This window comes from Salvelinus sp. IW2-2015, linkage group LG25, assembly GCF_002910315.2.
Source record: "Salvelinus sp. IW2-2015 linkage group LG25, ASM291031v2, whole genome shotgun sequence".
Classification (NCBI taxonomy): Eukaryota; Metazoa; Chordata; class Actinopteri; order Salmoniformes; family Salmonidae; genus Salvelinus; species Salvelinus sp. IW2-2015.
The window spans coordinates 21,932,163-21,957,489 of NC_036865.1; the positions used below are offsets into that span (position 1 = coordinate 21,932,163).

Here is a 25,327-nt window from a genome sequence, read left to right on the forward strand (position 1 = left end):
GACAAAATAGCTAGGAATTTCGTAAGAATTTCTTAAGGAGAGTTACTTTACATTGAATATATTGTGTCTAACGTAGATATATCACATCACATAGACCACATTTAATCCATAACATCTATTTTGTAAGGTAGGAATCTGTATCACCTTGAGATGCTTTTTCATGCATGTTCTTGTACAGCTTCCCATGCTTCAACACACCTCTTAGAAAATGAACCTGTGCATGCCAAAATTGCAGCACCAGCCCTTTTAATTGAGCATGGGAAATGCATTCTACAAATTAAATATTATTATTATTAATTAGGATATCACTATATACAAAGCACAGAGCACCCACATAATAATCCACAAACAATGCACAGTCAAAAATGCTTATTACCTAGTGTTTTGAGGTGTTCATTTGATTGGTGTATGTGTAGGAAGAGCTGCTGTCCAGCCAAGGATTAAATAGTAAATTAAAGTGATGTAAAAGTGTTCCATAAAAACTTAACTTTGTCTCATGCAACTGTAATGTTAGGTCATCCAATGACTGTCTGACATTACAACATGTGTTCCTGAAACTATGGTTCTGATTGGAGATGCTGTTCCTGAAACTGTGGTTCTGACTAGAGGGAGTATGGGACACACTCTTTTCACGCCACTTTGATACAAAGTGATTTTCGTAGCAGGTTAGGTGAGCATTTTCCCGAACCCTAACTCTTTTCCTAACCATAACCCCAGTCTCCTAATCTGCTGTGTAAATGTTTACCTGCTACGAAAAAGTCACATCGGTATCGACGTGGCATGAAAACCATGTTTCCAGAGGGGTGAGTACAGCTACATCCAGAAGTTACTTTCTCGTAGCAGGTTAGGATAATTTACGCCGCAAGTTAGGATAATTAACGTGGCAGGTTATGAGATATAGGTTAAGGTAATGGAAAGGAAAAGGGTTAGGGTTCATTAAAATTCTCTGTCACTTCCGGTCGTAGCTGTACTCCCTCTAGTCACAACCCTGAACTATTTTGGCCAACAGTGCAAGGTTTGAGAAAGGGGTGTTAACAAATTCAGCAATTCCCCCATCTACTGGGCGGGAACAGTTTACTTTTACAAACACTTATTGGTCACAGGTGGCATCGCTCAGGGTTATTCGGTAGTTATTGGTCACTCAAATCTTGTTTCTCGGTTTCAACATTCTGGTAGGACGCATGAGAGCGGATTGTTCCGTGGCAGTGGTCGTGGCGCATTTCTGTTACTTTTGTTTATTCGGCTCTTGAAGGGAGTCAACGAGCGTATTTTATTGTTTGTTAGAGGTATTTTGGAATTTTTGAGTGTAGTTAGTTATTTTGGGTACTTGCCCTCCAAAATATTAACTTTTTACGCAGATAACCGGCAATTAGATGGAAGACAGTGAACAAGGAGTATCGTCCACAACTCCGTCCGAAGACGAAATGAGAAGCTACAGACAATTCGGGAATCATTATGGCAACGAGGCCACAGCTAAAGTTGGAAACGATGATATTGTAGACTTAGTTGGTGGAGCACAGGATGCTATTGAGAGGCACATGGCTTCTTGCCCCGATGATTTAAAAGAATTTACGGAGGAAGCAAAGGAACAACTGACAAACGAGGTGATTTCAGATATAACTCCACCGGATGAAGAACAGGAGGAAGRGGTGACTGACACATTTTCAGAAGCTAAACCAGTGATGTTCAAACCTATGGAAGCTGACTACTTGCCAGAACTCATAAGGCCAGATCCCCCAAAAGTAGCTCAAGAAAAAGCACCAGCCCCAGTAGTAGAATCCGCTCCAGTGGAAGCAGCTCCAGTAGTAGAAGTGCTCCCCAAAGCGGCTCCAGAGAAAGAAGTGATTGCGGCTCCTCCAGCACCATCCCGTGAGTAGTCAATTATTTTAAACGTTTTAGACAATCTGGTTTTGTAACCAGTCTCTTGGTAAAACATTATTAAAATAGTTAAGAAAACACAAACGTCTATTTGCATATTCATTTACCGTTGACTAGCTAGTTAGCTATTTAACGCTAACTAACGTTGGCAACGTTAGCGTAGCTATGTGGGATTGCTGCGACAACCATTTTTTATAAAGCAAATGTGTGTAGCCAGGGCATTGTGGACGTCTCGAGACAACAAATCCCTGGCATTGCCATTGGTGTAGTTCGAAACGCCAAACATGCAGGTAGAGTTGGCTAGGTAGCTAACGTTTCTGAAGTAAATGTTTTATGGATGGCAAATCACGCGAGGTAGTTASCTTTATGACGATGCGGCCCACCTGTGACAATCATCAGCAAGAAGGTAGATAACTAGCTAATATAACGTTATGGAACTGSCAGAATTGAGGTACATATTTCAACAACTCCCTAAAAAAAGGTCATACAACAGTGTGGTAATTTTAAATGGCATGCAATGGTAACTAACGAGAAGATAACACATTGGGTCATAGATTAATTCTGAGACTGTCATGCTCCGACCTGGTTTGTGTTTCCGCTAGCCTATATAGCTAGCACGCGCTATTTTGACTCAGTCAAGATGGCTTGTATTAGTCGTAACAAAGGAATCATCTTAAATCGACCACTCCCGTTTTAGTTGTTTCTCCCAAAATAGCCAAGTTACTTCAATGATCGGTAACTAACGTTAGCTATCTAATGGAAGCAAGCTAGCGAACGTTATTTTTCTGAAAAATGTTATCATCGCACGATGTTTTTGTTTTTCACACAAATCTTCCATCTGACCCTTCTGGTTAATGTTATTAACTCGCAACCATTTCGGCTGAAAAACAACATTAGTTGGGAGCAATGTTTGTAACTTGGTTGGCTAGCTAACTAACCACTTTCCCAAACATGTTAGGCAAGACAGTCAGGGCGGGGTTGGGAGACCATTACATTAGTTTCAAAGATCTGGTTGAGTGACTGTCCATTTAATTGGTTTAGGCCCTGCTATTGTCTTCGGACTAGCGAATTCTCATTTTGGGAGGACAGGCATGCTTTATATAGTCTACTTTGGTTTCCTGCAATAATTTGTGTAGACTTGTTAAACAGGAGAGATGCTACATGCCTGGTGGGTTTGCTCCCACTGTTTTGCTGTGTATTGTAGTCTCCATATCCTACAAAGGGCAAGTAGAGATAAGGGAATAACCCCCTACCCCACCTCTGAATGCTTCACTCTATACCACAACAGCAGCTGGGTTTGTCAGCTACCAGGGCACTGATTCATTTGCCTACTTTTATATATTGGCACTGTGTTGGTGTAGCCAACTAGCTCAACTCCACAATGATTTCATCCAGAGTATATTGTGGAGACTAGAGTTTTTGAAATAATCCTTCGACTCGCTATGCCGTTGATACTTCATAAATGTATAGTCTTAAACCCTTCCAGTATATCTGTTTGTCCTCTGTTGAGTGCCTTTCTATGTTTGCTTTATTCCATACTTTTTAATTAAATGTTAATCAAATACAACCACCAACTGTTTCCTTGTTGTGTTTTAATTGGCCATGCACACTGTTGCCATCTTAGAGCAACAGAAATTAGGAAAGTTTGGTTGTATTTTATTAACAAGTATGGATTTCAGCAAACAATGGCACACAACAACAGGGGACCAACATAGGTACATAGTAAGGGTTTAAGTATTTACATGGAAGTATCGACTGCAATGCTCTAGTCTTCGCACAACTCTATGGATAAAATCATTGTGGAGTTGAGGTATCTTGGTTAGGTGATGTAGTTGCTATGGTATCAGGTTAATTAGACCTCTGTTTCTTGACAAAGGGCGTGTTCTTCTGTATGTTATAGTAGGGAGTGTGTTTTGACAGCAAACATTCATTGGGTGTTTCTTAATATGCATACTACCATACTCCACACTCTCACGCTTCGACCACACTGACAGCATCACTGCGTGAAGTAGTATGCGACATCATCTGGATATGTACGCAACAAAAGTTCAACATTCACCTTCTACAACCATTTCTGTCAAGCCGTTTACGCATACAGTTTGACGCATATTTTCGGTTGGATAAATCCAACGTATGCACCACATCGAAGGCACTGCCTCTGCAACACAATGCTGTAAGTCAAATGCAGCGTTTCATTGGAAATTAATGTAATTCTGGTGTACCAAAATGCAATGACGATGTCGGTGTGTTTGAAGCATCATGCTCCAAGTGCCTTCTCCGAGGACGTTCTTGTGAGGACAAGTGTATAGAAGGCAAAGAACATAACATTTGAGAAGCACTCACATTCTCCCTACTTTATTACCTCACACATGCTGCACCTCCCCATTCACTGAACCTTCTTGCAGCCAGGACAATGTCAATAAAGACAAGATATACACAAAGAAAATGTTTACTTCATAATTATCAGCTAGCTATATGTGAATCATAATAATCTAGCTAGCCAGCTAGTTAAACAGCCAAAAATGTCCTTAAGCCTATGTTACGCAAGGTATATGCCAATTCTTCGTGGCTAGCAGGCTACATATGAGATGTGAAGTCTGAGTTTTTCTCTCGCTTCAGCTCAAATAATGGCCAACATCGAGTTCAAGAAATGGTGTCCTTTTTACGTGGCTGCGTGACATTTCTCACCATACTTTTAGTTGAAGCTTGCAACAAGTGGAATACGCATCCGAGAAGTGCCCTCTGTGCTCCTTTTCGCATACTTTGATTTGAACTCATGCTTCAGCCCTCCCGTGCTACAGATTGCATGCTCGAAGCACAGTAGTATGCATATTGAGAAATACCCATTGTGTTCTTTGGCGAAGATAGCAGCAGGTAGAAGATTATCCCTCTGCATCTCATGTCGATGCCATGCAAGAGTTTTCCTTCCCATTTAAAATCAGACACCACCAACAGGAAGGCACCCTTGTCATGTCTCATACTGGCTTGACTAGAGTTAACATGACTTCCATTGCAGTTGTCATACATGTAGCCAGCACATCCGACCTCGGATTGCCACACACAGAATATCCGCCTGTGCAGAAAAGCATGAGATTGGACATCAGTATTTCTTGAGTTTTCCCCTTTAGTTAATACTATCAATGTTTCGCTCTACTGTGGGAAATGTGGTCTAATAAGCGTCATATTATCCACGTTCAGTGTAATACTCCGAAACAAAACGAACAATGCCAAACTTAGTATGCAAAATTAACTGCAAGAGATTTTCTTGTAGGCCGAGAGCGTTGCATTGACAGGCACTGCTCAGGCCTGTACTCTACACCGACCGGTGCGCCATAACCAATCAGAGCTGCAGTAGGCGTATATGCAAATGATCATTGCCATATTTGGATCTGTGCCATTCACTTTGAACTGGACTGTGTTTAGGCTATGTATAAGCAGTCCTGGAGTAGATGTGATGTAAAGTGGTTTCTTGCGTCAAACACATTTTCAGTCACCACCTAGTGGATAAACGGGTTAATGTCAAGCTCTGTGTGTGTTTTTAAAAAGTTTTATGGAATGTAGGAAGTTGCACAGATTTTTCACAACCTTCAAGTTTGTGCTCACCAGACCTGTTAGAGGGAACATTGGTCATAGTGAGGAAAGTGTTGGCCAACTTTTAGGGTTCCACAATACACTATTCAAGCAAAGTCATTGCCATAAAGGCATATAGCTTCTGCAGAACAGGTGGACAGAAAATTCAAGCATCTTGGATTTCATTATAGCTAATGTATAATGTCTATTGGTTAAATTTTAGGTGTACTTCAACGTTGGAACCTAGACAAGAGAGGTAACTGGCCTGGAACTGGTCTCATCTGAATAATCAATGTAAAACATTAATTTTGTAATATGAAAATATTGCCGGGTTTTGAGTAAATGCTTGATCTCTTTTTTTAATGATTTATTCAGAAGCGTTGTTGATTGCAACTCGTGAGTTTCAATTGTTCCTTTCATGATCATTGAATCAACCAAGTATGATTTTTGTTTTTGACCTTCTGAAATATTCCAAGACGTCTTAATCGGCAGGCAATTGAGAATATTGAAATTGTGGTGATCTGGCTGAAATTTAGCTCATTGTATTGAAATTACTCAAATTACAAGATTTATGCAATTAAACATTTCACATTTTGATTAAATGATTTTGATTTGAATATGTGCTCTTTCTATGTTTTTGCCAACTCTCACCTAATGCTCTTACTAAGGTATGTCAGTCACGGATATTAGGCCAATGTCTTAAACAGTTGGGCCTAATATCTCCAATCAAGGATTGAATGAAGGAATACAGATTAATAATACTCTAGACAAGAGCCTGAACCACTTTTTTGCTACTTCGTTTAGCAATGCAATAAGATTATTGACATTAACATTTTGTGTAATATTTGTCATGTCGTTTGTCCATTGACCATGTCCATTGGCTAGATGGCACAGGCAGTTTCCCCTTTTTATTATAGGAAATGATTGAAAAATTGTATCTGTTGGGTTATTTTTCACKTGTTCCTTTTAAGAAAAAAAATCTTCATTCTGCTACATGAAAAGGGAACTTCTTCTGTATTTCTGCCAAAAATATGACAGTCTTCCCTAGCTTTGCATGGCTGACATCTATTCCTGTCTTGTATGCTCTAAGCTGCCTTTACAGAGAGGGTGTCTGCAATGTGTCCCACTGTTAGGATCTGGTTCACATTATTGTGGTCTTGCTTGAATAACCTTCTACTCTGGTGTAAAACTTATTATCCTCCTCTCAACTACTGGTATTGTCCATTTCACACTGCTACCGTCTCTCTTTCAGATGAACATTTCCTTCCTTCTACTCCGCTTCAACCTCTGATGCAATTCCCAAAAGGCAAGTTCTCTTTGCTGGCTGTGTCTTTGCCCTCCTGCATCTTCTTTTTCAGTTCGTTCCTTTATACCTGAATTACATTTTGACTGTCTGAAATGCATGCCAAGTTTAAGGAATAGTTTTCATAGGATTTGCATTTGGGGGGGGGRAAGTATTTTGTTTGTATGGTCCTGTATTGTGAATCCCTGTGACCAAAGTCCACTTACTGTAGATATGACAGAAGAAACTAACTTTATAGCTACAAATTCATGAGGTTTATAAGTGATGATTCCCCTCATTGATTCCGTCCATGTTGTGACTAAATTGACACATTACACAGGGTTGTCTTAGAAAAAAATATGTTCATAACTGGTTTTGCATCTTTCGGCATGCCAGACAATACCTCTGAGATTTATCTGATGGGAATCACCACCTTACCTCTGCAGAATGCTGGCAGGGCTTGCCCAGCATGGCTTGCTAGCACTGAATGAATGGAGTGTGTCTTGATGTATTGCATTTTCCCTCTCTACTCAAGAACTTGGGCAGAAGGGTGATTCCCCTGCTCCCATCTCCCCCCTCTCTCCTCTTCACTCTCCTGACTCTCTGGAGGACCTCTCTTTGTCAGAGAGTCCAAATCCAACGTCTGCTCCATTGGGCTTCTCTTCTTGGCCTTCTACTGAGCCTCCCAAAATACTGACCAAGGATATGCCTTGTGATGAAGAGGGTAACACCAGATTAGGCTTTAAGAACGATGAGGATATCGTGAAAGGGTTAGAAGCTGCTTCCTACACTCAAAGTGAACATGATCAAAACATTTGCTTGGAGAGAGATGTAAGGCCCAAGTCTCTTTGTGAAGACAGTGGGGTTGTCTCTCCTGAAGAGCAGATTTGTAGCTCAGTCAGGTCTGCTACGCCTTCCCAGTCCCCCCAAAATCCCCCGATGACCCCTGAATCTTACATTGCACCTGCCTCCTCTACCCAAATAGAGCACTGGGATTCTCCATCCCAAGCTTCTCAAGACAACACCAGGGCCTCCATGGATATGTTCTCCAAGGACTCAGCCTCCAGAGGCTCCTCTGGGTATGTGCCAGATATGCATGGCCAACCAGATGATGACTTAATGTTTGAGGTGAAGAAGAATCCATTCCAAGGCTTCTCCCCTGTAGCAGATGATGGGTTCTCCCATTTTGGGGATACCACTTCTGACAGCATGGCAGCTAAAATGTCTGAGAGTCCCACCCCAGACCTGGTCCAGTATGGCCAGGCTGGAGACTCCCAAGATGGCAGCCCACCATCATATTATGATGAGACAAAAACGTACGTGTCTGTCAAGATGGCTGCGGACTCGCTCATGGAGCCACTCAATCAGTTCTCAACCACCCCAAAAGAGAGCGAAGACTCTGCACCTCCATCTCTCCCAGATATCTTAAAGCCCTTCCCTCTGAACCCTGACAAAGTGGACTCTGGCTCTTCTGAAGGAAGCACTGAGCCGAGCCCTGCTCCTGTCCGGAAGATAGTTGAGTCACCCACTGTCCCTGTCACTCTGTCAGCCACAAATCCCTTTGCTTTCGATTCCAAAGCTTTACTGCTAAAGGAGCTGACTGAGGAGACTGAAGCAAGATTAGCGGTGAAGACTGAAGATAAAGGCTATAGTGCCTTTGACCTTGTAAAGGAGGCAGGGACCACACCCCAGAGCAAAGAACCTGTCCAGATAGAACAAAAAGAGTGGATGTTTTCCAGTCAAGATTCACCCAAAATAGTGAATAAATTAGAGCCTCTTAATATCCAGACTAGAAAGACCCCTGAAGATTCTGATTCTGAGAGTCCGTCCGCAGACTCTCTGTCCCCTGTTCTGGAGGCAATGGCCAAGAATCCTGCAAGTTTCCAGGTGGAGACTGAGAAGGATGACATGAAAGTGGAAGATCAAGAGGCGGCAGAGGAGAACTCTGAGCCTGAAGTCTCCTCGGAAGAGTTCGAGTTCATCGAAAGGCCCCCCAGGGGTGTGATGGATGAGTTTCTAGAAGCATTTGATGGTGCTAAGTTTGCCAAGGCACCAGAGCCAAGTATGGATGATGATGATGATGATGATGATGACATGAGCTTTGGGCTGAAGGGTGTGACGTCTGCAAATGTAGCCCCAGATGTTCAGGAAGAAGTTCCCAGTCAGAGCTCTTACCTCCTACTTACCCAGAAGGGTAAGGCAGACCTGGAGAAGGGTAAAGCCTACCTGGAGAAGGATGATATCAACGAGCCTGCGTCTCAGGCCCCTCTCATCCACTCGCCAGTTCGTGAACCAGAGATGCTCGCTAAGGACACAGAGGGCCCCAAAACTGCTAAGATGCCCAACCTGAGCACAGAAGCAGGTAATTTCCGCATGGAAGTTCATCACCATTGCATTGATGCGTCGTCATTTCACTCTCCTTGGTCGTTGTTTAGCTCCGCCCACAATTTTTTTCATGTTTCTCCCATGCACAGTTTTCACATCTTTTACATCACCTTTCTTCTCTACCTCGTCCCTTTTTACATCTTTTTTATTAACCATTACATTTGTGTGTGAGCATGTGTTGGCATGAGATTGGTTTCATGATCTTGGTTTTCATATTCAGTAGTTAATCCCCCCCCCCCCCCAATTAGTAAATGTCAGTGTCTTAAATCTTGTCATTGTATTTTGCAATCTATCCTCTTCATGTGGTAAGTACAGAATTAATTTCTCATGACTTCACTGTACAGAAATGGAATATAAATGTGCGATTGGGGGGGGGGGGGGTGTTTATGTTACAAAGAGATTACGTTAAAAGGACATTGACATGACACAGAATATATTTATAGGAAGTGACCTAGCAGTGTATAATCCCATATCTCATTAAGGTATATCATACAATTCAGCCATCTAGTAATATTTGAATACCTGTGATTACGTTTTTCATAATACACCTGGTCAGAAAATGAACTGATCTACAAGGATTCATTTACCTTCTGGCCAATGGGGCCTGGTAAGAACTGCCTCGCACGTGGGTAGTCACTAGTTAACACAGCCACAAAGTGATAATTATGGCTAAACACCCATTTCTACAATTGATCTACTTAAAATGTTATTTTAAACTTAATCTTATACCTAACCTTACATTAAGACCAAAAAGCAAAAAAAATTGGTAGCCAATTTTGACTTTGTGGCTGTGGAATCTGACTTTGTGGCTGTGTTATCTAGTGGAAACCTCACATGAAACAGGGCGTGGCAGTTTGCAAGCCTGCCTTTGTCTTGCTCACCCCCCAGTGGTTTTAGTTTGCCCAGAGCTTTTTGATCTGTGGAATTAGATTACCTCTGTCTGCAGTCTAGTTTTAGCCCTACTGAAAATAACCAKAGATATGAAGCTGAAACTGTAGACCTCCTTATAGGCCTCATAGCCTTTGAGCCCCCATGTCCAGATGAAAAAACCAGCTCAGTGAAAAGGGCAGTGTTAAAGCAAAACAATTCCAGATGTTTAGTACGGTTTACCTCACTGGGGCAGTGCCCTTCAGATACAGTACTTTAGTACGTATTTTTTGTTGTTGCACGATTGCTTGAAATAACAGTAATAAAATAAATGAAGATGAAAGCAATAGCCTTTAGCCTTTGCAGATGAATGGCTCAGTTGTATCTTGCTGGTTATTTACCCAGTGATGCACACGAGGCACCGATATCAGTGTACAGAGATTTATTTATCTGATTGTGACATTGCTCTGAGCCAGGCTGGCGGGCCCCAAGACAGTGTGCGAGGAATCTCCCTCCCTGCATTGCGACACCAGCCGATGAAGAATAGAGCTTGTCAGCAAGTGTTCTCTTATTTGTTCGACCGGATATGCAATACCATCTGAAACATCACCACCCCTGCCATCTCATTCGCAAAACCCCGTTAGTGAGATTGTGTGCTCGAATCCACATAGATCTGTAGTGACCGACCACACTGTATGATTAATCATTCACCCATCTTCTTTCTTCAGTATGACTACACCCTTATTCTAGAAAAATGAACCTTGTACGGTACCTGCTATTGACTCCAGCTCAAGTGCTGAGCGTGAATATACATTGGGGAGCTGTGAACATTTGTCAACTCTCTGAAAGACTTAATAAAAACACTAACGCATTATGAATAATTTGAAATGATAATTAGGTGTAAACCTAGGCAGACATTTAAATAAAATGAGCGGTGCCCTCTGGTGGACTAATACAACAATCACAATTTTCTTATGTGAATTTCGACTTCKGATGAGGTTTGATTGAGATGACCAGATGTGTTAATTGTTTGGCTGATTGATGATATGATACAGTTTATGAAGATGTGATAGACAGTCTGTAGTCTAGGGATTGTCTATCTAATCTATGCGTTTGTAGTAACTACATAGAACTTTGGGTGGTGTACGCCGTATACCCGTTTAAAAAATGTTTGTTTGTGTGTATACGCCATATCCGTTATGTATAACAACAAAGACATCATGCACAAAGTTGCCTACACAATCGCAAAGCATGTGAAATACTCTATATATACAAACGTATGTGGACACCCCTTCAAATTAGTGGATTAATCTATTTCAGCCACACCCGTTTCTGACAGGTGTATAAAATTGAGCTCACAGCCRTGCAAACTCCATAGACAAACCGTGGCAGTAGAATGGCCTTACTGAAGAGCTCAGTGGCTGTCAATGTGGCACAGTCATAGGATGCCCCCCAACAAGTTAGTTTGTCAAATTTCTGCCCATGTCAACTGTAAGTGCTGTTATTGTGAAGTGGAAACATCTATGAGCAACAACGGCTCAGCCACGAAGTGGTAAGCCACACAAGTTCACACAACGGGGCCGCCGAGTGCTGAAGTGCGTTAAAATAGTCTGTCCTCTGTTGCAACACTCACTACCAAGTTCCAAACTGCAACATCAGCACAATAACTGTTCGTCGGTAGCTTCATGAAGTGGGTTTCCATGACCGAGCAGCCTCACCCAGGCCTAAGATACCTGAGCTGACAAGGTAAAAATCTGTTGTTCTGCCTCTGAGCAAGGTAGTTAACCCACTGTTCCCGGGCGCCGAAGATGTGGATGTCGATTATGGCAGTCCCCCGCACCTCCCTGATTGAGGGGTTGGGTTACATATGGAAGACACATTTTAGTTGAAGGTATTCAGTTGGACAACTGACTAGGTATCTCTCTTTCACCATGCGCAATGTTAAGCGGCGGCTGGAGTGGTGTAAAGCTCCCTGCCATTGGACGCTGGAGCAGTGGAAACGCAGTCCGACGGACGAATCTGTTTGGCGGATTCCAGGAGAACGCTACCTGCACGAATGCATAGTGTAAAGTTTGGTGGAGGAGAAATGGTCTAGGGCTGTTTTTCATGGTTCGGGCTAGGCCCCTTAATTCCAGTGAACGGAAATCTTAAAGCTACAGCATACAATGACATTATAGAAGATTCTTTGCTTCCAACTTTGTGGCAACAGTTTGAGGAAGGCCCTTTCCTGTTTCAGCAAGACAATGAATGAATTGGAATGCAGACTGTGAACCAGGCATAATCGCCCGACCTCACTAATGCTTGTGTGGCTGAATAGAAGCAAGTACTCGCAGCAATGTTCCAACATCTAGGGGAAAACAATCGAAAAAGAGTGGATGCTGTTACAGCAGGAAGGGGGAGGGGGGCAACTCCATATTAATACCCATGATTTTGGAATGAGATGTTCAAAGAGCAGGTGTCCACATACATTTGGCCATGTAATGTGTGTTAATGCGAGCCACTCACACAGCCTAGTTTCAGCGGAATATCATCTCAGGCAGCAAGAGCGCGCAGCTGTCAACTGGTTGTCGCATGGAGTGGCTCACAGAAGAATGACATCGGTAGCTGGTAGGGTAGATAGGAAAGATGTTTCAACTTATCTACCAGTATCTAATGAAAAGGTTTGGTCCGTGGTCTTGGTTGAATCTATTCTATCAATCGGGAGTGCGTATGTTTTGCTAACTGCCATCACATGTACACTGTAGGCCTACATTGTTGTACAGAAACACTTCTAGCCAAACGGTCTCTTTCTAGGTGTGCAACTGAATTAAATGGCAACTTCACCCTCCCAAAAAACGATTTACATTTTTTCCAGACCTACAAAATGGTCTATATGGTTTAAGCGTTTTTATGGATTTAGAACATCCAATTTGTCGCTTTTGTCTGTAAAATGTGATTTGAGAGTGAACCTGAAAAAGCGAAAGGGAAATACACAGGGCACCTTCGCTGGGCCGTTTGGGAATTATTGGGCTAAATTCGAGCATACCTACTTCTCCAGGCACCACTATACCACTGGGTGGAGTCATCTACTCACTGATTTGTCATATGTGGTGGGGAGGGAAAAACACGTGTACATTTGCACAAGGGGAGGGAGAGTACCTCTCTGGGAGAGAGGCGGGGGAGGTTTATAGCTGCTGCGTCAGAGCATTAGATGTTTTCTGTGCTAGCAGACAGTCCGCTGACCTCAGTAGTACACCCTGAGAGAAGGGGCGAGAGGGAGGGGAAGAGACAGACAGAGAAAGGGAGAGCGAGACAAGGAACACTGCAGTCTCACAGGAGGAAGGTTTGGTTGTCCCCCCCCATCTTCCACCTCGGTCCCCACACCCCACCCGACTGCAGGCCAACACACCGCACGCTGTCTGGAATGCCCTGCTGATACCTACATAGCGTCTCTATCATGGAAAACGGAAAAACGGAAAACGGAGACTCCCAGCCTCCGCCACAGTGGAAAGACAAGGGTATCCTTCTTCCTTATTTTACTGTTGCGGCAACCTATTCAAGTTTTTTATTTTGCCATGATGGCAGGGTTCTATAGACATATTTCATTTGTGGAATGAAAAGTAGTCCATTTGTTTTTAGATGGTAGTTATTAACAATGAGCAGGTATTGTGGACATTCGTAGGATGTTACTGGTAATGACTTTGGTAGTTTTGAGTGGGTTGTTGGTTGCTTGTCCTATCCAATCATGCAAATAATTTACTCTATGAATGAGTAGCCGTCCGTAGATATCCGATTGTTGGTAAGAGGCACTCTTAAAATGCTTTTTTCACCCTCTGGATTGCTGGCAGATGACCTTTGGTCAGAGTAGTGCTGACGGGAGGAAGTCTGTCCAAAGGTGCATGGTGGGAGGAGGGGCGTTAAGCGAAAGTGAGATTACATTGTCTAATGATTCCATGCAGCCTGGAGGTGACTCACCAGTGCACCAGGTGTCTCTTCCCCAGGGGTCTCTCTAACCCCTCTGACAAAAGTGCATGCCCTACAGTTTGCTGAGGTGTTAGAAAGGTGTATAGAAGTCAATTGTTCAGCATGTGCAAAACAGTGGTCAGTAGCCTCCGTTTTTAAATGGATTCACATTTAACCTATATGGCAAGCACCAGATGATCCATGTGGCTTATGGCAGAAGAGGTCTTCTAGTGTTTTCCAGGCCCAGCTGTAGCCATCTGCTTTCAGTTTAGACTGGGACATGGGTTGCCTAAGCATCACACTGGTGCTGTGGCTGTGCTCATATCAGCTGATGTCATGTGCTGCTGCCTTTGCATCATTCTGGGATGGACCATGGCAATCGGCACACATTGCAACAATGGGCCTCTGTGTCAACTCTATTTGACTAAATGGTATGTCATCCATTCTCGCAATTACTATCTGGCTGAGCACTATCAGTAAAGCATAAAAGAGGCACTTGGCCACTTTCAGATAAGGTAATGACATTAGTGTAGTAGTTTTAGTAGGCAAGCRTAGGTGGCCTGACAACTCACACAATTTTTCTGTTGCTCTGTCGTTCTCTACATACTTTAGTCTGCGACTGCCGTCATTGGACCGTCTCCAGCCGTTCTGGGTATCAAACTCAATGGCTAATTTACGAACCGCCGCATTACCAACGTGTGTTCTGGCTCTGGGCCGACCCATTGGTTTCTGGACCAATCAGACTGCCCGAATATTTTCGCATTCGGTGAAGGGTCGACAAGGTACTCTGATCCAGACTCCAGTGGGTGTGGTGTAGCCAAAGACAATACTGTATGAAGATGGGCAGAAACTGCATTTCCAATAGAAATCCTTTATCACACTTGTAGGCGATGTCATGGCGACGTTAGCTAGCAAAGCTCATGTGTAGAAACACGACATTGGGTCTAACAGTTGTCTTGCGGCGAACTGCTCATGTGCAGTCTGTCAAATCAGACACTCCTTTGAGATTATGTTGTTTTTTTACCAAAATGAAAAAGTGTCAGTTTGTCACTTTCACGGGGTTGGAGTAATAACATGTTCAACTACTTAACTAAGGAAGAATTTTTCACTTCTCGCATTGACTTCTCAAACCCCGGCCTGGTCTGTTTAGCAACCGTTTCCCGTAAGTCTTGTGATGTAGCGCCCCTAGGTTTAGAAACTCTGTAGCGTTTGGCCGTAGCTAGCCTACGCTAACATCCGGTTTTCAGGGATACAGTATTTTCAACATGACTTCTGTTTCGCTTGTAAAACGGAAGTGGGAACTCCACTCTGCTTCTTTCTACGCCTGCCATGTTAGGTTAGGCCGGAGCAAGGAGTCTGGGTAGCCAGGCAAAGCATAGGCCTGTTATTTTTATTTGAATATGATAGGGTGAATTGATTTCCATTGGGCATGTATTCTGATTCTAGAGTTTGACTGGTTCCAACTGGGGCATTAGGGCTACAAAAATATGTTCTTACTAACATGAAATCACTGTCAGACACTAGTTGCTAAATATTGGTCCACAGCTTCAAATGGTTGTATGCAATACTTTAAATAAATTGCAAACTGCCTCTGGTGGTCAGTTTCTGCATTTGTTGGATTATGGGTTTGTTACTCCTAATTTTATATTTGATGTGGCTTTGTATGTCTGCAAGATGCACTGTTGTGTTGTTGTTTTTAGCTGGTCAACATTTGCAGAGTTATGTAACATTTACCACACCTACTACTCCCCAATTTTCATTCTGTGTTGAAACCAAATTATTATTCATACAAAGATTTACCACACTTCACTCGAATTGTAGAAAAGCTAATTCACATTTTTGCATTCGTCATGTATTGAAACGTATTATGGGTTAATTATTAAGGGCTGAGTCGCTGCAGAGCTGCGCATACAATTAGACCTCAAATCGACCTAGCAGGAGGTGAACTGCCTCGCTCTCCCTCGCACAGCTAAGCTAGGAGCTGGTGCTGAATGTGAGGAGGCTCAAGATGGATGCCAAACGGGGTTAGTGCTGTCATGCTCTTGTTTACAATGCTGCTTTTTTCATATCACATTTATATTCGATTGCATTGCCATTTTTAATTTACCACTTTGCTTGATAARTGCTTTGGTGGGAGGCAGATGCGTAGTAATCGAGCTGTGCGTGGCACGCTACTGACGTTTATCTCTATGGGGGCTACACTGGGCTGAGAACGACATGGCGTTATGGACGATTCATGACTATGTCCGTGTTTATCTATATTCCCTATGGATATATTAAAGACGAGTATATATACGAATATGGAGATGTATACGGAAGGACTTGATTAAAACATGGCGTGTTTATAGGATCAGATCAGCGTTGTTGATGATGCGTGTGCTATTTTTAGGTCCTCATGCTAGTGCACGCTTACCATGTGTAGCTAGACACGTTTGGACTGAAAGAGCCCCCCTTCACGTTTTTATTGATTGCACGTTAGCTAATATTGCTAGCAATATTATAGACAAAGGGCCACGGTGATGAACATTTTGGGGCCGGCCAGCTAACCGGCTAAGGCTAATAAGATAGCTATGTATGGAAAGACATGTAGCCAAGCGTGCTAAGTTAGCTGCTAGCTAGCTTAAGTTAGCTTTTTATTTGCCCAAACCCCTAACGGCGTCTCCGCCCAAAACCCAACACCGCAAGACGTGGTCCATTTTTAAGCAAAGGGTATTGATTGTCTGACTTGTACCTCTGATGTGATGCCTCTCAAGAACCATTATGACTTTTGACAGTCAAGTGTGTCCCTAGGCTGACTAAAGCTGCCGGTGCTGCTTATGGTCTTGGTCCTGCAGTGTTTTTAGGCGTTCGACTTCTTTTTAATTGTCAGCTGTATGATCATATCATCAATTCAATCACATTTATGCAACAAAAGTCGTTGCTTTGGTGTCAAGTACTTGATATGATTGTCTTTTTGGGCAGAAACTTGTCAAATGTGATTTAGGTTTTCAACTATAAGCTCATTCATCACTTAAGCCATTTGACATCTGGCAGCCTGCTAAGTCATCTCACATTGCAGACTCAAACCATGTCAGCTTGCTGGCTAGCCTACGTTTTGGAAATTCATCAGCCAGTAGGAAATCGTATTTCACATCTATTGTACACTGACCTGCTAGGAACTCCTGGTGAAACACATGCATGGGTCTGTCCTGCCCCCAGCTCTGTAATTTTTGCCATCACCCAGTCTTCACACAGAAATGGGCTCTAGGCCAATAACATGACTCCTATGAATGGACAATTACCTGCAGTGCTATACTGGTACAGCAGTAAACTAAAACACCCAGGGTTTCCTTTTATATAAGTGCACGTATTCAGACATGTGGCTAGGAGCTAAGATTTTCATAGATTTCTCTCTGATTCATCCCGTCTCCACATCACCGCCATGATATAGCGTAGCATAATTTTTTGAAAGGAAGCCCACAGTTTTGGGCTTCCAGCAGCTATCTGACCTTGTCCCTTCTCCCCTGCAGTGGTAGAGCTCCTGTACTGGCGCGATGTCAAGACCTCGGGCGTGGTGTTTGGCGCTAGCCTCTCCCTGCTGCTCTCCCTGACACTGTGCAGCATCGTCAGTGTCTCCTCCTACATCGGTCTGGCTCTCCTCTCTGTCACCATCTGCTTCAGGATATACAAGGGGATCCTGCAGGCAATCCAAAAGTCTGACGAAGGGCACCCATTCAAGTGAGTAACCCACTTCTCAATTTACACCATGATGTATTGCAGACAACATCCATATATTCTATTACATCATACATGCCTTACTTCCAAGGGGCAGATTAGGATGCCTAGCAGAGTAACTTTGATGTCTCGCGTACATTTCTAATACCGCCGCCTTGTGGGCCCATTAGAAGAATATGAAAGGGGGATACCTAGTCAGTTCTCCAACTGAAATGTGTCTTCCGCATTTAACCCAACCCCTCTGAATCAGAGAGGTGCGGCGGGCTGCATTAATCGACATCCACGTCTTCGGGGAACAGTGGGTTAACTGCCTTGCTCAGAGGCAGAATAACAGATTTTTACCTTGTCAGCTCGGGGATTCGATCTAGCAACCTTTCGGTTACTCGGCCCAACGTTCTAACCACTAAGACCATGGAACGGTGATCAATATACCAAGGAAGTGTTTCCAAAGAGTATGCATCTATACAGGGTTTTAGGATAATTCCATTAAGTCAATTCAGGAATTGAATTTCATTTAATTGACAATTGGAACCACACATGTTTTAGGAATTTGCCATTTGAACATTAATCCAGCTACTTGGCTAATTGACAGAGATGATTCTGTTGGAGTACAACATTGACTTGAAAGCTGTTCAGGAGAAGTGAGCATCACTTGATTTGATGGGTTGCGGTAGTGGATGTATTCTCAGCCATTAAGGGAGAAAGGGACGTGGCTCCTATTGGAGAGTAAACATTGCCACTCAGTCGCACAAACAGAGCTGCTACTCATGTTATCCCCGTTCCTGGCAGTGGCTCAAAGCCGCCTTATGAGTTCTCACTAACCACTTGTTAAGATTTGAATTAGCTGGGATTAAGATTACAATCACAATGACTGGTGCTCAAAGTCATAACTAAGCTGGTTCTTGGCTTCGCATTTAAGAAATTAATCTACCATGCAAACAGAAAAAAGCGAACTATTCTCCTCGACAACCTGTGTGGGCTACAGAGGTTATTGTAGACCCTTCACCCATGTTTTGTGATTACGTTCTCCGTATTGTTATTAGTGTTAAGGCACCATATTTGGATTCAGGATTTGTCTTGCAACGTAGGTCGATCGCTCATGTTTCGTCTTGCAGGCTGTACCTGGATCAGGATGTGGCTCTGTCAGAGGAAACTGTCCATAAGTACAGCGACTGCGTTCTGGCACGGTTCAACACAACAGTCACTGAGCTGCGTCGCCTCTTCCTGGTTGAAGACCTGGTGGATTCCCTAAAGGTGAGTGTTTATGCAACTGAAGATTTTAAGGATGTAGGCCAACCTCCTGCATGAAAATATAGTGCTTGTATAGGAGGTACGGTCACTCGTGACCTGCAAACCCATATTTGATTTCAGAATTGGTTAGGACAATAATAATTGACAACCTCCTGCTATTTGGGGAGCCCTGCCTTAATAGCTACTGACATTTCAGCTGAAAACATTTGATCACGTTCACATGTAAAATGAGTGGCTTTGAGCTTTCCTTTCATTTTGTCCATGTACAGTCAGGCTGAAGTAGGTGACCCCCCCAGGGTGTCTTAAGGGGGGAGACAGCAGCTGTTGAGCGCTATAAGGTTTCTACATGCTTGTCAACACCTTCCAGTTCAACTCTTGCTCTGTCCACTGCTAAGGCCACTCCAGCCCCCTCCTCCCAACCTTTCTGCCCCTCTCTGTGGGTTGGGGTGTCTTTGGTCCTAGCTCGACCTCTGTTAGAGCAGTGGTTCCCAACTCCGGTCCTCAAGTACCAACAACAGTACACATTTTTATTGTAACCCTGGACAAGAACACCTGATTCAACATGTCAACTAATCATCAAGCCCTCTGAGTTGAATTGGGTATGTTTGTCTGGGGCTACAACAAAAATGTGCACTGTTGGAGGGTACAGTGAATTAGACCTCTGCCTATTCAACAGAGCCATTGGCTACATCGATTTAGGTTTATTAAGATTCACGAAGTGTCATCTATTTATTCCGTAGTGTACCCTGTGAGCAGAGAGAAATAGTGACATCGTAAACCTCTGCCAAATGTCGTAAATAAACAAAATCACTTTGGCTACACCACTATGACCTTATTTATACATTTGGGACATGGTATAAATGCTTGTTGATGTTTTGATTCCAGGTCAGAGATTCTCAGACAGTTTCTTTAGTTGGTCATTTTAAGAGCTCTGTCTACCATGTCCATTTTTAAAGTGGGGCTATCCACCTTGCATATTACCAAATAAGGATGCATGTGATCCTGGATTACGTCTGCAAAGTACCTAGTGTCTGTAAATGCCATAGGAATGAATATGCTACATTGTGGGAAATTGTTATAGAATGTCTTTGCTAATCAATATATGTTCTCCTACATATTAGCATAGCGTTTTAAACACAATGAAATAAAACCTGTCATTCTTCTCCCATTCAGTTTGCTGTGCTGATGTGGATTCTCACCTATGTTGGTGCCTTGTTCAATGGACTCACTCTCTTTATTCTGGGTAAGATGCTTTATAAATGGTCATTAAAAACTTATAAAGGCATTTATGATTTGTTGCTATGGTGCCTAGGGAAGCAGTATCATGTGATTAGCTCTGTAATACTCTCAGGAACAGGCCTAAGCTGGGTTTATTTCAGGATACCATGCGAGTCTGTATAGAGACAAAGTGGTTGACTGACAGGTTTCGGTCTGACACCCATTATAACCGCCAGCTTCCTTTTTAAATAGTTTGACATGCATCTGATCCACCCTTCAGGGTATAAAGGGACATGCCCTCAAGATACTGTTTAGAGATTGCAGCAGAGCAAGGTTGAATAATGCCTCCTTGTTGTAGAACATTATCTTATTTTTCCCCTCTCCCTCCAGGTCTGGTTGGAATGTTTAGCTGCCCTATTGTCTATGAGAAGTACAAGGTATGAGCTGATTAATGTATGAACTAAACAAGTTAATGTGAAGGAATCATAGAACACCCAAGCTCTCCGACAGTAACCACGATCCCCCACACCTCCTAGACAGTAACCACGATCCCCCACACCCCTCGACAGTAACCACGATCCCCCACACCCCTCGACAGTAACCACGATCCCCACACCCTCGACAGTAAACCACGATCCCCACACACCCCTCGACAGTAACCACGATCCCCCACACCCTCGACAGTAACCACGATCCCCCACACCCCTCGACAGTAACCACGATCCCCCACACCCCTCGACAGTAACCACGATCCCCCATCCCCCAACACCCCTCGACAGTAACCACGATCCCCCACACCCCTCGACAGTAACCACGATCCCCCACACCCCTCGACAGTAACCACGATCCCCCACACCCCTCGACAGTAACCACGATCAATTGACTTCATAGCATTATACCTGAGCTTTTCACTAGAATTATTGTTCTTTTGTTTGTTTTAGGTACAGATTGACCATTACGTCGGTATGGCCAACAAGCAGGTTAAAGACATTATTGCAATGTAAGTAAATACCAATGGACGAAATAAAAAATATATTGGCATTGTCTTCATGAAGAAAAGTAGGTATCCCAAAAAAATACTTTCTTTCAATAACCATGTCAATTGTCGAGGCCCAAACGTTGTGAAGTAAGTTAATACTGGGGTCAAAATGTAAATATCTTGGCTGTGATGTAATCAGACAAATATGAATCTTTCAAGTATTGAAAGTGTGTATGGAAGAGGAATGTGATTGAAGCCCTTTAGCCTTTTCTATTAATGACAGTAATGGGACATTGTTAAGGCATGCACTGTGTTGCATTCCAATGTCTTTCTGTCAGGAAAATACAGAAATGAAAACACTTATTTTACGTATCTGAATAATTTGATTTTATGAAATTCAGTGGCAATTAAACGTCATTATTGAATAGTTTGGAAAAGAGTAGAAGAAATCTGTGACATGAAATCCCTCATGTTATACCTCTTAAACATTTTGTGCACGTTTTTGTTCATCAGACATATATTGCATAATTTTACTGTTAATAGGTTCTGCAAGAATTATATTATTATTGTAGACAAAAATGAAAGGTGTACAAGTGTTCCACTTGACCGAAGTAATCCAAACAGTGTTTACATGCACATTTTATCAAAAGGTATAACCCACCCCTTGTATTCAATTAATTTTAATTCAAAACCAGAATTTAATTACCTGAACACTTGTAATATCTTCTATGAACCTTTGGCTGAATGTTTATAATTACGCTTCATATTTTTTTTCAAGTTGGTATTGTGTCGTTGTGACTGTCGTACCTTATTTGKTTTTTACGTATTTGCACTCCTGCCTACATAATAAGTAGGCTATATTGAATTTAAGTGTTTTCTTGAGGGCGTTTTTACTCAGAATTATCTTTCTTTTTGTTTTTGTTTTAAAGCTGCATATAAACATGGTCTGTAACTAAAGCTGTGCCGCCTTTCACTTTCAGGGTGCAAGCCAAAGTCCCAGGACTGAAGCGTGTGAAGGCAGAGTAAAGAAAAGAAAATGAGCCCATCCCTGAGACTTCCTATGAGAGGGTGGAGGGCACTGGGCGGGGGGGGGGGGCCATGTACCCCTGCATAACTGCTATTTTCAGTTCATAATTCCTTGTTCCCTGAAACACCCTGGGTTATGTTTAAAAATATATATATTATTCACCAGCTCAAAAGTGTTCCCAACTTTTGATTAACTAAATTGAACATGCTGATCTATCTGGCTTAAAATGCTAGTTTGTGTGAATATGAAGAAAGAAAAAAAATAAGGCATATTATTTTAATCTTGCACTTGGACCTGACCAGTGATGCGTTTTGAAATAAAATTGTGTTCCATGAGCTGGTTCATCTGTTCTCTCCCTTGATGCAGTGTTCAGAAAATTGGAATTGCATTGTCTTTTTTGTAATGAGGGAGGGTTAATTGGTACCTTTGTGCTGTTTGTGATTTTACTGTTTTATTGATAGACTGTAGTTTCAAAGCTTCTAGCTCTCTTCAGTGGCTATTGAGTGTGCTTGACACAAGGTGTTGACGTGTGTCATTGTGCTTGACGATGGTCTTTAATGCCAGCAGGGCGATAATTCATAGCACTTCATGCGTCTGAGTATTTCTAGCTAGAAACATTTAGAACTTTGAGAACATTTTAATCATTTCACCTCATGCAGCTGCCTATTTAAACTCTGGAAGAACACGTTTACAAACAACTTAAGACAAAAAAAATGAACATACCATCTGTGGACCCAATATCTAAAGCTGCAAAATTATGTAACATTGAAACTTCAAGCATTGTTTATGCAAGTAATTGTGAATGATACTTCATACAATTGTAATGAACTCTTACGAGAACTGTTTGTGGAATGCATTGTGAAATAGAAACAATTACAATAAAGCTTATAGATGAATTACTGTGGATGTTTTCTCTCAGTAGGCAAGATGGAGAATTTTGAAAAGTAGCCAAGGATATATTTACAGAAACTCTATGCCTAAAACAACCCCATTGTCCTAWAGGAAAGGATGTCACTAACATTTTCCATCCCATAAGAATTGACTGTATGCTGAGCTGTTCTAAATAGCATGTAGGAATGTTAATACATAGTAAAATCTTCCAGTAATGTGTCTGTCAATTTCGTAACTCCATTTTTGAATTATTTCATAGCCAGTCTCAACTATTAGTCAGAGAAATTACATTTAGCAGACGCTCTAATCAGTGATTTAAGAATACACAAAGTGAAAGGAATGTTGGGAGACTGGAAAAAAAAGCTCAATCCCTTGAGTCATACCCATGTGTTTGCGGACAAATTCGGTATTCTCATTTAATCTTTCCATACACTTAATATTTGCACATATACACTCACAATAAATTGGTATAAAACAACATTGTCAATCATACGATAAAATCTCACCACAGATGTCATTTGATTAAAAAATAAATTCATGCATTTGAGCATTTTTTTGTAATTTACAATATAATACAAATAAGTTTACGATATCGAGACAATCTGTCTTGTACAAAAATTAAATGAATAAAAATATGTAAACAGGAATCCATACTGCTTAAAGATTGCACATATAGTAACATATTGCTGCCACACTGCTAGCTAAACATTAGTGAGATTGACAGGCTAAAGACAGCAAGGCTAAGGGCGCTATTCATTCTGTAAAGCTGAAGTGTTACACATTCCGCAATAGAAATGKAAAGGTAATTTCTGAGCAGACATGTGCAGCGTTTACCGTGAATGCCGTCTCCGCTAAAGCGGGTACATTGCTTTTAAATTTCAATCACGCTGTAAAACTGAATTTCTGTGAGACGACTAAGAGTTCAACAGTAGACCAAGGCCTGGTTTCCCAAAAGCATTTTAGCCTTAAAATGCTTTTGGGAAACCAGGTTCAGGGCTTGAGTAAGACTGTATAGTCTGCTTTGGTGTGACAGGTCACTGTCTCCTGGACTGTCTATTTCACTTAGCCTTTTAGCACTGACTTTGATAAATACTTTGAGGAAAAATGTACTCGAATACGATTGTGACGTCTCACCTAACTATTTTAAGATGAATGTAAATCGCTCTGGATAAGAGCATCTGCTAAATGTAAGCCACCCCGTTGAAATCCCTTAGTGGTAGTGAATGTTGAAACATACAGTAACGCTTCAGTGTACTAGTTCTATGAACATTATTTTTGTTGAATCTTTTCACAATGGTTATATGGAAGCATGTTTCACCAAGATATTTCACAAAATTATTTTGACAATAGTTAAAAGCATTTTAAAAATGCTTCCTAATTTTTTTGTAACTATCACAAGCTGAAAATTGATCGTCAGATCACAGTAACATTTAAATATTTTCAATAGAGCTATTATAACTTACTATGTTACATCATCTCATCATACTTTGGATGTTGTATGCATAAACGGCAGCAAACCAATGCCCCTTTCTGCATATTGAATGAGAAAGTTTACAATCGAATAGCACCAGAGGTGTACAAATAATTTCAAACGTGAAACTGCAAAAAAATAACACAAGTAGAAATATTCATAAAGGCACTTAAGGATATTAATACTTTCAAATGAATTATGGGGGGGGGGATCTTTTATCCTCTACACTGGCCAGGATTTAGGGCTCTATTCAATCTATTGCTGTAGTGATACAGATTGCACAATAGAAGTTAAGGTATTTTCAGATTGAGCCGACATATGCAGCGTTTACTGTGAATGCAATCTCCGCAAACGTGGGAACATTGCCTTTAAAAGCTGCATTGTCAACAATGTGCGATTTGATTGAATCCCAGACATTATCAATCGTTTAATTATAAATCAATAGCTGGCATGGCAACCTGCTTTCATGTGTCCTTCATTGAAAGCAGATGTGAATGTAAACACTGCCATTTCTTGTTAGGCCAGAAAGTCAAACATTTTCTAGTGGCAAAAAAAATCTACTTCAAAGTGGTTTCCTGTTAGAAAAGGAGCTACCTGCTCTGCCTAATGCTTAGACTTGAATTAATAGTACAGTGATTAGCGTATTGCCCATCCCCAGGTGTTGTTCTAAGGATGGGGAGACAGTTGCAGGCAAAAAGGTAGACCGCAGCCAGACACTTGAGGCTTTGGGATCCTGGCTGCATTCCTGTCGGAATCCAAGACTTACTGCGGTGGGCTAAGGAGTCTGGGTGCATGTTAGTGGATGGTTGTGGAGAAAAGGCTCTGGTTTACAGGCATTTCCACACAAAGACA

At 42.0% G+C, this 25,327-nt stretch overlaps 2 protein-coding genes across 16 annotated transcripts in view; one reads left to right on the forward strand and one right to left on the reverse strand.

Annotated features, from left to right (window-relative positions):
- Window positions 1-597: 597 nt before the first annotated feature.
- LOC111951633 (reticulon-1-A) lies at window positions 598-23,009 on the forward strand. Of its 13 annotated transcripts, none has more exons than XM_023969823.2 (10): window positions 598-1,869; window positions 5,672-5,704; window positions 6,701-6,754; window positions 7,266-9,092; window positions 17,434-17,641; window positions 18,754-18,892; window positions 20,063-20,132; window positions 20,498-20,544; window positions 21,049-21,107; window positions 22,067-23,009. In XM_023969823.2, the coding sequence occupies exons 1-10, from the start codon at window positions 1,374-1,376 to the stop codon at window positions 22,110-22,112; spliced, it is 2,979 nt and encodes a 992-aa protein (XP_023825591.1). In that variant the 5' UTR covers window positions 598-1,373; the 3' UTR covers window positions 22,113-23,009. The 13 variants fall into 13 exon arrangements, with proteins under 13 accessions (XP_023825591.1, XP_023825597.1, XP_023825593.1 ...); XM_023969828.2 differs by lacking the exon at window positions 598-1,869 and adding an exon at window positions 2,119-2,168; XM_023969826.1 differs by lacking the exon at window positions 598-1,869 and adding an exon at window positions 2,236-2,284.
- Window positions 22,664-25,327, reverse strand: part of LOC111951634 (echinoderm microtubule-associated protein-like 6) — a 101,732-nt gene continuing 99,068 nt past the window's right edge. For all 3 annotated transcript variants that reach the window (XM_023969838.2, XM_070434984.1, XM_023969839.2), the window contains one exon: window positions 22,664-25,327. In XM_023969838.2, coding sequence (XP_023825606.1) covers window positions 25,303-25,327 — 25 coding nt within the window. In that variant the 3' untranslated portion in view covers window positions 22,664-25,302.